Consider the following 15,691-nt stretch of genomic DNA (forward strand, 5'->3'; position numbering starts at 1 on the left):
TTATGTTGCTAAAATTTCTGTCCCACTGCTGCCAAAACCGCAGTCATCCTTAGGGATCTGGAATTGGTTAAGATAGCTGAAAGACTAAATGAATGATCAAGGAAACTAAGAGGTAGAGCTGGGGCTACTTCTTTCATTATCTCTCACAACATTTTGTAAAGTGCTTTGTTATTATTTTTCTTTTAAAGTAGAGAAGAAATAGGGGAAAAAAAAAAAGCAGGTGTGAGAAAATTGTAGGGTTAAATTTCATAGGTCTACCTTGGTTATGGAAGCGTAAGTTTTAAGAAGCCATTTAACACCTGAAACTAACAAACACAACACTGTAAATCAACTATACCCCAATAAAAATTAAAAAAAAGAAGCCATTTAAATGCTGTATCAAAACTTCCTTTTTGAGTAAAATTAGAGGCAGCTATAGATATTTGCATGCTATGACTAAAGGAATATAGTAGACAAATAGCTAGCTGTTAAGAAGTCAAAATGGTGTAGAAAATATCTACCAGCCTCCAAGAGCACCCCCAACCTCCAAAAGCAAGAAGCTTCCTGAGATGATCAATGTTAATTCAAACCTTCTTCCTAGGTTATCTACTACCAAGTTATTATTTAATCTCTCTGGAATATAGTAAAAATCATGTAAAACACAGTAGTACTCACTTAATTTATAAAATGACTATAGTTGACAGAATTTGTTCATTTAAGTTGTCAATGAAGTCATCAGCCCGGAGTAAAATTGGCCCATCACATTATTTCTGTTAGCTACAAATACTTCAGACCCCTAGTCTAGTTATCTCCTTGTAGACTGCATATAAATAATGTCTCTGGCAGAAACACTGCGCAGTGCAGAACGTGGTTTCTTCAACTGAGGCATTAATGGAAGTATATATCTGAGGTTTAAAAATCCATTTCCTAGCCTTGTTCCATTCTACTCTTGCTAGTTTAATACTCCTCTTCTTGACCATATACAACCTATCGAATTGAATTTTCTCGGAAATGTAGATCACTGGTTTACTAGTAAATTAATTAACAAATTGTTTCTGATGAAGTGCATATTTTAAGCTAAAAAGGTCTATAAAAAATCTACTTTAAAGAACTAAAAAATAAATTTTATTATTGCTTTATTTGAAGAAATATTTGTAACCATTTTAATTTTCCATAACTTGCTCTGTGTGTTAAAAGTTGGATTAGCAAACACATTCTAAAAACTGTATTATTCAAAGCCTTACATGCACAGAAATATATTATTACTGATATATTTTGCTTAACAAGTAGAGATTTTAATTTAACAGCCTTAGGGTTTAGAACTTCACCAAACCCAATGACTTTATGTAGAACGCACCATCATAACAGTAACTAAAATTTCTTGAACATTACTATGTCCCAGGATATATATGTATCCTTTGTTAAATCTCTGTAGCACATATTTTAATCTCCATTTTATAGATGATGAAACTGATGATAATGAGCTAGATTCTTTTTCTCTAGTAACCTAAGTTTCTTTCTATATGAAGTTCCTACTTACTATACTGTCTTGGAAATAATCTGAATACTAAGTAGAAAATACGATTCCTTAAATAAATATTTTAATTAAGAAATATCAACTGCTGGTATTGTTATTTCTCAGAAGTGATGTATAATTCATATCAGCAACTTTAACTGATAAAAGTTCTGGTAGTCCAAACTGTCAGTTTGGTATCAGAGTATTGGAAAATTACACTGTATCTTTTCCAGGGCACTGAGAGACTGAACTATTTCTTCTCACTCTAAAAACATTATAGGAGAATAAAATTAATTGTGGTGCACTCAGCACAAGGACAGTGTAGTGGGGGGAAAAAAATCACTTTTAACTTGTTCAACACTGCTAAGATGGCCATATATATTGCTTTGTAGTTTAATTATTAAAAACAACTGATGATGTTAGTAGCTTAGAGCGGTCTCTATCCAGGCAAACGACCATCCATTAAAATACATGCTTTAGCAAGCACAGTCATAACCACATAATAATCAAGACAATATACTGTAAAAGACTTCATTTTTTGGAGTTAGAAGTGAATAGTCAGTAACATGAGATTCTGGGAAGCAAATTTAAGAGATCCTTTCCCGAAAGAGCCCTTTCAGATTAATGCATTGGCTCAGAAAAAAATCTCAGAATGGGCTGGAATACAATTTGAAAGCAACTTCTTTGAACTTTAATTAGGTATCTTTCAAGCTTTGATTCACAATAAGAACCACAAATAAACTTCTTTTTTTTGGTTAATACACATGTTTTCAAACCATTCAATCTGTGCATTTCAACTATGAAGTTAATCATTTGTGGTTCTAAAAAAACATGCTGAAAGTAGTATAAAATATGCTATCTTGGTAACTAGGTTTGTATATCATCTAAATATTGATATGGCTGTTTGGTCTTTTAGCTAGGATATCCCTGGAGACCCATCCTATGTATAAATTTAAACAAAGTTATCAAAATGATAATTTAGTAGCATATGGCCACAATAATTTGTTTAGAACCACTATGCCCAACATTTCCTCTGCTGCTGGGTCACTATTCTAACTGTACAATCATCCATTAATCACCTACAGTAGCTTAGATATCCTGTGGATCATACAGAAATAATATATTCTTTGCCTCAGGGATTTTCTATTGCACAATGAACTTGTCAATATTTTTCCTTCTATTTTGCCAAATGTTTAAAATAAAAATCAATCTAAAAGGAAACAAAATATATGATGAAATCCTCTGAAAAAATACTGACATAGCAATGATAAAGCTCAACTATCTCCCCAAATTTTGCACCCCAACTTGCTTGGCATACATAGAAGAAAAGGCAAATTTCTCAAGTATCATTTCTAGGCCAATGCAAAATTTCCAATTTTATAGGTCAGGAACCTGTAACTTTTCTGCATACCTCAGACTACTGGATATCCAGGTTTTCCAATCATTTGTATAAGGAAGCATATTCTGATTCAAAGTGCAGAAACTGTTTCTAGGAGTAGATTCTAAACAGAGAACTCCTATCCACCACATAGGTGACTGTGAGGCAAGGCTTTTATTCTAAAATTGAGTGTTCTCACTAGTGCAATCTGACTTTATAAAGAAATTAACTATTTTATGAAAGCCAAAAACAAAGTGCAACTTTAATACTGATATTTACTAGGAAATCTCTCCTATGTAATCTTTTGGAAATAATATCCTAGTCAAATTTTCTTCCTGACAATCAAAACTCAACCTGTATATCAATGACAATAACTTTAATCCAATACCTTTTTTCATGACATAACACAGAAATGTGAATTGAACTTAAACATGGGGTTGGGATACATACAGAATCAGACTGTGCCTGGTTCCATTTTCCCTCTAATATTTAAAATTTATGGATTGAAATGTAGTAGTCATTTTACCTGTGCTACCTAGGCTTTCTTTCCCTGTACTTCAGAACTGTTAGTCTTATACCCCTCTGTTCATAAAAGTCTTCTATTCCTAGTTCACTTTCAGTTTGGAGGGAGAACAGATAGAAAGAAAATAAGTAAAAATGCGTACCTCATGTGGCACATAAATCCTGCCAAAATTCTCATCCAAGATTTTTCTTTTTATGACTGTTTCCTCACCTATATTCTCTATTAAAAAATCAAACCTGTCTGTCATACTCTGATTGAACAGATTACTTAACATGATAAAATGTGACTTCCAGATGAAAATGAACAAATGAGGTAGACAGCTTAGGAGAACACTCTCTTTAACCACTTTCCCCTCCAGCTACTGTCCTTCTTGCTTATCGTTTTGAATTACTTTTCTTAATTCTCATCTCCATTGAGAAGTACTTTTCATCTTCTCCTACTCTACTCTGGCCCCTATCAGCCCGGTGAAACTGCTCTCACTAATGAGATTGATCACCTCCATGTTGATTAATCTAGTGGAGAATTTTTAGAACCCATTTATACTTGACCTCTCAGCAGCAAATAGACAACTCTCTTGTATTTGAAAATTTCTCTTCTTTTGATCTCATGACATCACATTGTTCTACTTTACCTATTACCTTTCAATGTGGTTGTTACTTTTCCATCTCCTTTATCACCTCTCCTCTAGCAAAATAATTAATTCTGGAGTTTTTTCTGATTTTTTTTGAGATGTTTTAGATGTCTCACTTTTTACTTTCATCCTAGATGATTTCATCTACTTTCATACCTTCAATTATCATCTACATGCAGAAAATTCTCCAATTTACGTCTCTAGCTCTGCCATCTTTGCTAAACACCACAACGATACAATCAACTGCCCAACAGACTTTCCTACTTGGATGCCTCACACAGATAATTCAAATTCAACATATTCAAACTAAGCTTGTGATCTCCACCTCCTTCTATACATCCTCTCCCATATATTCTTCCTTTTCCAGGGTTATCTATTTCAGGAAGTAGCCAATCAATTGTACTCAGTCAAAACTTGGGATTTACCCTTGCAGCCCCAGAAATGTCACCTGCTAGCCTCTATTACTACCTTTCCCAAACCACCACAAATAAATGTATAATCTAAGTCAAAACATTGCATTTACTGTATAAAAACAGATTTAAGACACACCCTGACCCTGCTCCCTCCAACCAGACTGCCATTGCTAAACCACCCCCATGTAGAAATTCTGTAGTTGTTACTGCAATTTATACTCTGGACTCCTCCTCAATCCTTTGCCTCGTTCATCAAATCCCATATACTCTACATTTGAAATATTTCATGAATCTCTTCACATCGCTACCTTACTTCTATCACCAGGTCAAAATCCTTATTACCAGAAGAACCTCCTAAGTGATTTATTAGTCTCTAATCAATTTTTCATACTCTATTCAGAACAAACCAGATCAGGCCATGTTCCCTATTTTAAATCCTTCATTAGCTTCCTACTGTTCCTAAATTAAAATCTAAAACCTTAAAAAAGTCTAAAAGGTCCTTCTCAATCTGCACTCTACCTATCTCTTGAAGCCAGAGCAAACGCCAGCCATACTGGGACTCTTCTAGTCATTCTAATGTGATTATCTCAGAGCCTCTGCACATGCTATTCATGATCCCCTTTCCTCCCTCTCCTTGACCTAACTTACTCATACTCATCTTTCAGATTGCAGCTAAAATGTCTCATCCTCAGGAATGCCTTATTTGGCCCCCTACCAGAAGAGACAAAGACTCATTCATATGCTCCCGATTGAACCTTACTTCCTCTTTTATAACACTTAGGACACTTGTATTTATTTTTTTCATCCTCTGTCTTTACTGTTAGATGAAGCAAAGGATAGTGGTTACGATCACAGACACTGGAACCAGGCTGCTTGGATTTGAATCACATCTCTAACACAGACACACAGTGTGTGACCTTGGACAAGTTTCTTAACCTCTCTTTACCTCAGTTTCCTCATCTGAAAATGGAGATAATAATGGTACCTACTGTATACGGCTTTGGTGAGGATTAAGTAAATAAACATATAAAAATTGCTCAAAGTAATGTTTGGCACAAAGAAAATGTAAGTGTCTATGTTGTTATTATTATGGTTAATCAACTCTATTATTATTATTATCATTATTATTATTAATCAAATCTGTTCCAAGCAAAGGGATCATTAGCTTTATTCATTCATGCAAACTGGTGCCAAGCCCAGTATTTGCCACAAGGTAACAGGCATTTAATATGAGCTGAATTAATGAAACAGATATACAAATATGGCTCCACCACTTATTTCACTTGTCTTTACAGATTTCTTGAAGTCTTAGTTTCTTCATCAGTAAAATGAGGATCACATTAGTATTCACCTCATTAAATTACAACAAATGAGATAATACATACAAAATTCTTAACACAGTGCCAGTTACATATTAAAAACTCAATAAATGTCACTTATTTTTATCATAGACAATTCTGAGTTAGAAAACAATTTAACTAGAAATACAGATATTGATTTGGTTAGCAGGAGAGTGGAACAAGTAAGCATATGCAATAAAAATTAAACAGTGTTTAACTTCCAAAGATGAAATATACCACTAATTTTAAGAATCTAGACTAGTAGTTGGGGAAAAGGGGATTAGCTACTTCATTCTAGGCAACTAAGTGATAACTAGTTCTAAGGAATATAAAAAAAAGTCTAAATGAAGTCTGATTTCACTAACTTTATTTTCTAGAATTTAAAATACGACATATACAGAGGTAGTCCAGTGTGATGAATACTGAACTTATATTTCCCACTAATACAGCAGTCTTCAATCATTAGATATTTATTTAATAAAAATTAGAGTTGTCAAAGTACATTTAATGGCAATTTAAAATATTGCTTGATGTACTATCATCAAGATGATATTATTAAAATAAAATTTCAACTTGGTGACAGTATATAATCTTAAGGAAATAATACTTAATGCAAGACAGGTCCAGTTTTTCCATTCCCAGTCTACCCTAGTAGAATTAGTAAAATCTGTTTCACTGCTTTCTGATCATCCACCAGTCTCTTTCTGTAAGTAAACATTTTATTAATGTCAAAAGAAGTCTGCTTATGTAAAATAATGGATAATTAGCATTTATGTTTCTAATGCTTACAAATTAGCATTTTTATTTCTTTAAATCTAGAGTAGAAAATGAGTGTCTGACAGATGCACAATTGCCTATAGGTGTAAGTTTCAAACTTAATGGCATTATCAACTTCCACTTAATGATTATCACTGTAAAATGAATATAAAGCAACTTGCTAGAGTCATGGCAAAAATTTAAAACTCAGGCAAAATTAATTCCTCATACCCCCTCAAAAATTAAATGTTAAGATTATAGGTTTCTTTTGTTATTGTTGTTATTGTTAATAAAAGAAGGGGGAATTTCTGGCCTAAATATTTTTAACAGGAAAAATTTGTTAGTTTTAGTAAGAGGCAAGAGAAATATGTCAGAAGAGGATTTTCCCCCTTAAAATATAGTAGTTATAACAGAGATATAAATAAAAGGAAAATCAAAACTACTCATTAAAATATATTGTTCAAACTAAACAAAATGCATGACAGATGTAACTGTGCTTATTCAATTACTTTCTAATTAGCACAGAAGGGTTGTCAATGTGTGTACCCACAGCCCTAAATTTGGAGAGTAGTGCAAAGTATTTTATCACAGGATAAAAACAATGTGCATGCTGTACACTTATTTCCCTATCATTTATTTCTTTAAAAAATATTTTGATAAAAGAAAATAAAAACTATTGAGGCAACCAGGCAGCTGCATTTATGGTCTTAAGGTTTACACTAAATATATTAGACAAAGTATGGTGCTTTTTAAAAAAATTCAAGATAAATAAGCAAAAACACTGTTTGCAATCAACCAGTTCAATAATGTGTATATAATTATTTAAAGAAATCTTTTCAATGAAACAAGTCAATTACAATTTTAAAAATTTTATTAGGAACATTTTTAGCCTAGTAACCCCTAAGAACAAAGAAAATCTAGGACTTCCCTGGTGGCGCAGTGGTTAAGAATCCGCCTGCCAATGCAGGGGACAGGTTCTATCCCTGGTCCAGGAAGATCCCACATGCCGCGGAGCAACTAAGCCTGTGCGCCACAACTACTGAGCCTCTGCTCTAGAGCCCACGAGCCACAACTACTGAGCCTGCGAGCCACAACTACTGAAGCCCGCTCGCCTAGAGCCCGTGCTCCGCAAAAGAGAAGCCACCGCAATGAGAAGACGTCGCACCGCAACGAAAAGCAGATCCCGCTCGCCGCAACTAGAGAAAATCCCGTACGCAGCAACAAAGACCCAACACAGCCAAAAAATAAATTAAAAAAAAAAAAGAAAAAAAATCTATGAACTACTATGGGAAATTAAATTAGGCAACATGTAAAAGCACCTGGACACCTGGAAGATGAATACTGTCAGGTAAGTATAAAACTGAATTATCAATTAAAAAATATATTAGTGTCTTTTAAAAGTATGAAAAAGACATTTAAAATATGCTTAAAATAATCATTAGAGATATACTCAGGAAAAAACTTATTAAATGTACTACTTTTTCCATTCTACAGGGTAAAATAGAGAACAAGGGTCTTGACAAAGATTAAAACTTGAAATAATAGCCTATCTGGGGGCATCAACTATTCCCTATACCTTTAACCTCTTCTACAAAGATTCTTTCTTATTTTATAAACATGCTCAGTTCTGAAATTATAACTCCCTCCCAGACATTACCTTTTCTCTATCTTTTCATTCTTAATTGAGCTTATTGAAAGTCATCTACATACCAATGTGTCCACTTTTTAAAAAAAATCTTTCTCCTCAAACCACTGCTATCTGGCTTCTGCCTCCACATATAACTGCAGTGCCGAAGCAGTCAGTAACTCACATAGTGCCAAATTCAAAAACATTTCTCTATCCTTTCACTGCTTCACAATGCACTACTGACCAGTTCCTCCTTGAACTTTTCTTTTCTCCTGACTTTGGTTATGGCATTCTTTCTGCCCTATTTCTCTGATCGTTCCTTTTCTGTCTCCTTAGCCAGATACTTTTCTCTGCTTGCTCCTTGTAGCACAGACTTTCCTCTTTTCACTTTATCCTCTTTTCCTAGACAATTTTATCTACTCTCGTGGTTTCAACTGTTATCTGTAAATTGACGATTCCTAATTTTTATCTCCATCTCAGGCTTCTCTGGTGACTTCCAGAAACATATCATATCTCCATCCAACTGTCTATGATATTTCTCCATGTGGATGTCCAAAGGTACTTCAAACTCAACATATCAAGAAAATCGCATGTACCTTTTCCCCCCTATAACCGGCTGTTTCTCCTGAAATCCCTATCTTGGTTCAGTATTACTATCTATCACCCTATCAAGACACCTGGATATCATTCTCTCATTTTTAATAACTAATCAGTCTCAAAGTCCCATCAATTCTAGCTCTTAAATATTTAAAAAAATCTGTCTATTCTTCTCATTTCCCACTGCTATCACCTTAGACTGGACCCCTCATCATCTCTCACCTGGCCTACTGCAATAGCCTCTTATGTAGTTTTGCTGTTTTCAATTTTATTCCCTTCCAATCAGGCATCTATAAAGCTGCCAAAATGATCTAAGACATAAATCTGGTCATGTTTCTCCCAAACTGGAATAATTTCTATAGCATCCCACTGCTTAAAGAATTGATTTACTCATTCATTCAACAAATATTTACTGTTTAATGAAAACAGATATGATGTTAGGCACTGAATATATTATAGTGAATGAAAACATTTAGAGAATACGGAGAAAGATAGGCAGTTAAACAAACAATCCCTTAAATAAACGTATGATTACAAATTTTGACAAATGCAACAAAGGAATATAGCAGGTCACAAAGAGAAAAAGAGGGGAGAACTATTTCAGATTAGAATGTCATATTACTTTTGGGAAAGTAATATCTAAGTGAGTTTTGATGAGTAGAAGTTGCTAAAGGGAAAAGCATTTTTGGTAGAGGGAATACCATATACAAGAGATTTGAGAGGGAAACGAGCTTAGAGTGTTAGAAAAATTGAAAGAAGGCTTAATTGGCAAGAGCTTAGTGAGTGAGGGAAGGGGCCAGGTCATGTACAGTTCTGCAAGCCAAGCGGTATGGATTTAGATTGCCTAAGGGCAAATGGACACAGTTTAAAAGTTTTAGGCAGGTGAAAGACATGATTAGATTTACATTTTTAAAAGTTCACTCTGGCTGTTGGTAGAGAAGAAATACAGCCTGAGTGGATGTGAGGAAACCAGTTAAGAGGTTACTGCATTAGTCCAGGTGAGAAAGACAGTTGTGGGAAGTTTCTGTTAACTTGTAGAGTAGAGGTTATCTTTAGGTAATATAAGCCTATAATGTAGAAGTCCCTAGTACTTTAAAAGATGTCATCCTGCTGAACAAAAAGGCATGTAAAATTAGGATTTAATTCATTTGGATATACTGTCATTAGAACATTTCTGCTCAGAGAACTTATTGCAAAGCTACATTGATGACGTTCTATCATCATGCAGCTTCTGCCAAACCTATGCAATATCTGACCTTTTATATAACATCTCTACTCACATGACTAAAAGGCATACCATACTTTACATGGCCAGAAAAATAAAGAACCTTTTGATTTCTGCCTCCGAACTAGTTTACCCTAGTAAATGGTACCATCATTTACCCAGGCATTGATGGCAAAAATATGGGAGTTATCCTTTATTCTCATCTCTTTCTGTCATATGCCATAACATATATGTACATTAATTACCAACTTAAATATAATATTCAATATAATTCTATGGAAATTATTCTGTAAGATTAAATAAAATATGAATTTGGCTACAAACCCTCTGGTAGTATTTACATTCATATAGCCTTACCAAAAACAGATTATTTCATTAGAGAGCAGTTTTAAACAGTAGTAAAATATATTATAATATAACGCTATAATTATTTTATACCTTAATTATTCTTTACTGATAATACCTCTACAATAAATGTATAAAGATAAAGCACGCATAATTTCTTAGTTCTCAAATTCATTTACTAATTCATTCATTCATTCTCAAGAACAGAAAAATCTATAGCAAATATCTGTCAACTCAGGTCTACAAAGAATAGTAAGATCAAATGTACAGAAGTTTTCTAATTTGTTTCAAAATTAGTTTCTGAATAATTCTCTAAGAAGACAGTTAAAATTAGATCTATTTCACACTAAATAGGTACTTCATCAATATTTCATTTCCCCGATACTGTTGACCAATGAGTCATCCTACATATGTAAACTTTTAGCCAACTAAAGCTTACGGCTACAGTGCTAAGTTATTCTTTTTTAATTTTTTAAAAATATTTGTAAAATCTACTTCATCAGCCTCCGCTCAAGGCTTCAAGGTGGATTCTATACCTCTCCTACTTCAAGAGTGCAAGGGGAAGTGGAAGCTATTTTCCCTTCTGATTGGTGGCTTTGGAGCTTATCTCTGCATTCATAATTGTATTCCTTAAAGTTAAAGCTATCAGGAGTTTAACTACCAGATAAGTGAGACATAAAATCAAGTATCATTATTATAGCAATGCAGTAATACAGAACATTACTATGTTCAAATAACTTTTTCTAAATTAGCCACTAGGTAATATGCTAACCTCACATCCACAGTTCTACACAATTTTATGATAGATAGAATTAAAAAAAGGATCGATATTATATCCATTATAATACTATTATAGGAAGAGATTCCAAAGTTGGCATAAAGGGCCAAAGGTAGAAATTAGCTTATACAGAAAATAATTTGTATAGGCCAAGGAGGCCCTTTGTGCATAATACCACCTAAGGTAATTCAGCCCACAAAATACTGACTATCAGACCATAATCAAAATGAAATGCTTTGAAAAAGTGAGAGAGAGCTTGGTTTATGCATTGCAATAAAACTATGGATGGATGGGCATAGCGCATCTCCTGTTGCACGCACCCTGTTGCTCGTCAAGTGACATGGATCCGAGCTGTTTGTTAACCACAGAAGAAGGAGAATCTGAAACAAAAATGAGATTTCAACTTAAAAGTAAGCAGCAGAAAACTGCACAGCAATGTTATGATCATCTCTAAGCTTAAGAAACAAATGTATAAGGTTGGGGAATAGAAGTAAGTACTGTCGTGTGTTTCCCAAGCAGTGAGTAAGCAGGGCCATGTGCTTAAGATATGTTATTCCAGGCAAGCATTTAGCAACTTTGAGAATGAGTTGAGAAAATATTCTTCTACTTCCATGCATATACCATTTATCAAATTCATTTAGCACAGGCACAAGGTGCAAGGTAGATAAAATAGAAACAGTGTATCTCCCTCACTAAAAGGAAGACTCCTTGTCCTTCTCAAGCCCTGTCTCCAGCTCCTCAAGATGGCTTTCATTTAGGATTGGAGGATTCAGAGCCTGAAATAAGATGTTCACTACACTTAGCTAGATGTTATCTTGAGCTGAAAAAAGAGCTCCAGTGAAGATTTAAGACAAAGAAAATAGTTTATAAGAGAAATATTCAATGAAGTAATTACCATTACAGAAACATAGATAACTTTTAAAACTCTATGGTATGTTGTGCATATTAAAACTGTACTGTGAAGGCTTAGGTTTCTTTAGGTGCCAGGTGAGAAAAGGAAAAGAGAGGCAACGAGAAGGCTTATGGTCTGGGCTTCATGCTTTCCACCTTGGCTTCAAACAGAACATTTTATTTTTATCCTTTGGATATACTGAGTTTCTATGTAAAATAATTTGTTTTATAAATAAATGGGTTCTATTGCTTGAAAAACACTGGTATAACGAAAGGCAGCATGATAAAATGGAAAAAGCACTGGTCTAGAGTTAGTCAGTGTTGATTCCAACCCTGGTTTGACAATAATTAGCCATGTGACAGAGGACAAGTCACATTTTTAGATCCAACACTCTCCTTCCTTCCTGGTCATCCTAGGGACCTGGTAACTAAGAAAGGGACTGGGGAACAGAAGGAGGTGGCTAGTATTCCTGGCTTGGGTTCTAGTGTGCTAGTGAAGCTACAGGAAGAGGGAAAATGTGGATAGCAAGCATAGCTGTCCACTAACTGTAAGAATAATTCCTAGTTTCTAACGGCCTACGCTCTGTTCGTAGCAAATGTTGTTAATAAAACAAAAACTCTGCACTTTTGACTGATCGGTTTCTATTCATAATGGCACATTATTCCCCCAAAGGTAAGTATTTTGATTTAAGAGTGTCCTTAACTCAATAGCTAAAAGTTTTCTAAAATATCCTTGATTCTTAGCAATTTTATACCACTTGACTGCTTCAATTTGTACACTTTAAAAAGTCTGAATCCTGCTACTGGGACTACTGGTATCAATTTTAAATTGTCTACCTTCTGAGATAACCAGTGTGCTCATAAATTTTTGTATTACTAGATTTTGATAAAGCATGATCATTATTTAAATAATAGCTTTTCCTTAAAGTATCCTTACTTATCACCTCTTCATCAGAATATTCAGCTCAACAGATCTGTATTACACAAAAAAGAAAGTAGGAATGATAGTATTTTAATCGGTTCCCTAATCTAGCCATGCTTTGCTTTGCTTTTCTAAGACTTCTCAAATATCCATCTCAAAGTTAGATACAACATTCCTATCTATGCTCTTTCTGAAGAGCAGATGAGTCAGTCTTTAGAGACAAACAAAATTATATTCTTTAAGAAAAACAATAAAAATGTGAGTCACAGTGAAATAAATATTGGAAAATCTTCCTAGAAAGCCTCTTATGAAATATTTTTTATCCCTTTGGATTTGTTATACATTTCATTATACTCTCATTAAGAAGCCTCAGAAAACTAACAACTCTCCAAGCAATCTTTTTTCAAATATTTAATATTTTCATGAATATTATGGAATGTACAAATCTTATTAAAGTGCATCTTATGTAAGCTTTTAAATAAAACACATTGAGAAAGGATCTAGAATGCTATCATCTCCACAAAATTGTGTGTTTTCAAACTCTTGAAGTATTTAAAATATTAACAAAGTTTAGGTTAAGACAGAAAGATATTAAGCTAAAAGGGCTTCCGTTTTGGTTTTACAGTCTGTCACAGATATTGTGTATATCTGGGGAGTTGTCGTTCTTTCCATGTTGAAGACCAATCTTTAAGAAGAAATCCTTCTTGATCATTGCTTCCATTCTATTTTTAATTTTGGGTACCATGCAACTGTTTTTGGAAGGATTACTTTCCTGTCACATAAAACATTTGAAGTAAAATGTTTCTATATCACTAGATATTCAGAAATACAATACCCATAACTTCCAACTTACAGAAGTATTTCCAAATGTTAACACAATAATCATCAGAGTATCTAATATTAAAAAAACAAACAAGTATTAGTTCAATGCTGATTGCTTCAGTGTTTGCATACTCTATTCCATCTTTCTGTGAAATGTCTTCTAGAAAGCACTATCACAAAATAAAAATCTGACCATATGGTCCAATGATAATTTATTATAAAATGCAATACAGTTAGTCAGCCTATTGGAAATGTCTTAGATTATTATTATTTTTAAAGTAGAGATAAACTTTAAGCAAAAGCTCCTTCAGTCTAAGCTCAAGGTGTCTCATGGTTAATTACTGTGTATCTCCAAAAATTTCGTGTTTTAGTTTTGAGAAACTTCTTTAGCCCCTTGACATCTGAACTTTTTCAACTGTAGAAAAAAATAAGGAATTATAATCTAAGTAACAAGGACTCTTTAAGTCAGACTCCCTGGGTTCAAATCTGGCTTTCCTACTCAGTAATACTGTAACCGTGGGCAAGTTATTTAACGTCTCTAAGTCTCAGTTTCTCCATCTGTAGAATGGGGATAATTACAATATCTACCACATACTGTTCTTGTGAAGATTTAATGAGATAATCCATGTAAACTACTTAGACAGCATATATGTTATTACTTGCTTGTTTTTCAGAAACATGGTGTTGAATGAAAAATGATGATAGGAGGCTGTTCTGAAAAACATGGAGCATGGTCCTGCATTTAAAGTGCCAAGAGACCCATCACTGTTTTGCTCAGGACCCTATCATTCAAAGTAGTTAAGAAATACTTACAGAACTATGTCAACATTACATCTGATTTACTAACTGCTTATGTTATTATAATCACTAAACACCTGGGTCAAACGCATCCATTTGAGAAGTGCTACGTGTAACTGACATCATGGACACTGTGGGTAATTGGATGTTGTATAGAGCCTGCTTGCACAGGACCGGGTAAGTGCTGATTTTTTCCAATATGGCTCAGTTTTGAAAAGCCCTTTAAAATATTCACCAATGTTTTATACCCTTTAAGGGGTATAAAATTTACTTTTTTCTTTTCCAATCGGCAAAACCGTGCCATAAAGTGAAAAAACAGTTCCTACCTGACACCCTCTCTAGGCTGGCTCCATGCTCCAGTGGGGCTCTGTGGTGGTTGGGCCAGTACCAGCAGACTCCACAGGGTGTTGTCACTCTGAGCAGGAGCCAGCAACCCATGACTTCAGGGGACCTGAAATGGAAAAAAAGAGTTGGGTTTAAAATCAGCCATATGCTGAATGCCTCTGCCATAGCTATTTACGGCATTCATCTGATAAACATACATACAGCTCATTCAAAACCCTGAATGCTATCAACCTTACATGGCCGTAAAATGAGGACATCTTGAGGTAGTTAGTTAAAGTCACTATAATTAAGATAGTCCATTACTATGTGTACTGCTCTACTTAGGAGTACAAAAACTTTATACAGTATTCTCCATCCCATCCTTATGCCATCTCTATAAATTATGGCAGGCCACGCTACTTAAATAAATCAATAATTGGGAAACTGAGGTATAAAGCAGCCAAATGACCTGCCCAAGGTCATTTGTCATAGGGCCAGGGACAAGAACACCCAGGCAGTGATCTGATGAAGGCAAATTCATCTCTTTATGATTTAAAAAAAAAACAAAAACTGAAAGACTAGAAATGAGTTGTGATGTATTTCCTAAAAGCCTAGAAAAAAATGCACTTTTTAAAAAAAACTAAAGAGAAAATATTTTAAAAATATATATACTGACTTTGAAAAATAAAAATTTTGGAAATTAGCTATGAATAATTATCATTTACAGATGTCAAAAATTCTTTTAGAGGAGTGGTGTTCAAAGTGTGCTTCAGAGAGCAGAGGTGGCTTGGGGGTGGCAAGAAGGACAAGGAGTTGGGTTGTCATT

The 15,691-nt window shown here is 34.2% G+C and overlaps 1 protein-coding gene across 4 annotated transcripts in view; it reads right to left on the reverse strand.

Moving 5' to 3' along the window:
- DCAF6 (DDB1 and CUL4 associated factor 6) overlaps positions 1-15,691 on the reverse strand; it is a 166,001-nt gene that overhangs the window by 51,296 nt on the left and 99,014 nt on the right. For 3 of the 4 annotated variants that reach the window (XM_061183138.1, XM_061183136.1, XM_061183139.1), the window contains one exon: positions 11,429-11,488. The exons of the other annotated variant lie outside the window; for it this stretch is intronic. In XM_061183138.1, coding sequence (XP_061039121.1) covers positions 11,429-11,488 — 60 coding nt within the window. The remainder of the gene's footprint in view (positions 1-11,428; positions 11,489-15,691) is intronic. 4 annotated transcript variants of the gene reach the window in all.

The sequence above is a fragment of the Eubalaena glacialis genome, chromosome 3 (genome assembly GCF_028564815.1).
Source record: "Eubalaena glacialis isolate mEubGla1 chromosome 3, mEubGla1.1.hap2.+ XY, whole genome shotgun sequence".
In the NCBI taxonomy this organism is placed as follows: Eukaryota; Metazoa; Chordata; class Mammalia; order Artiodactyla; family Balaenidae; genus Eubalaena; species Eubalaena glacialis.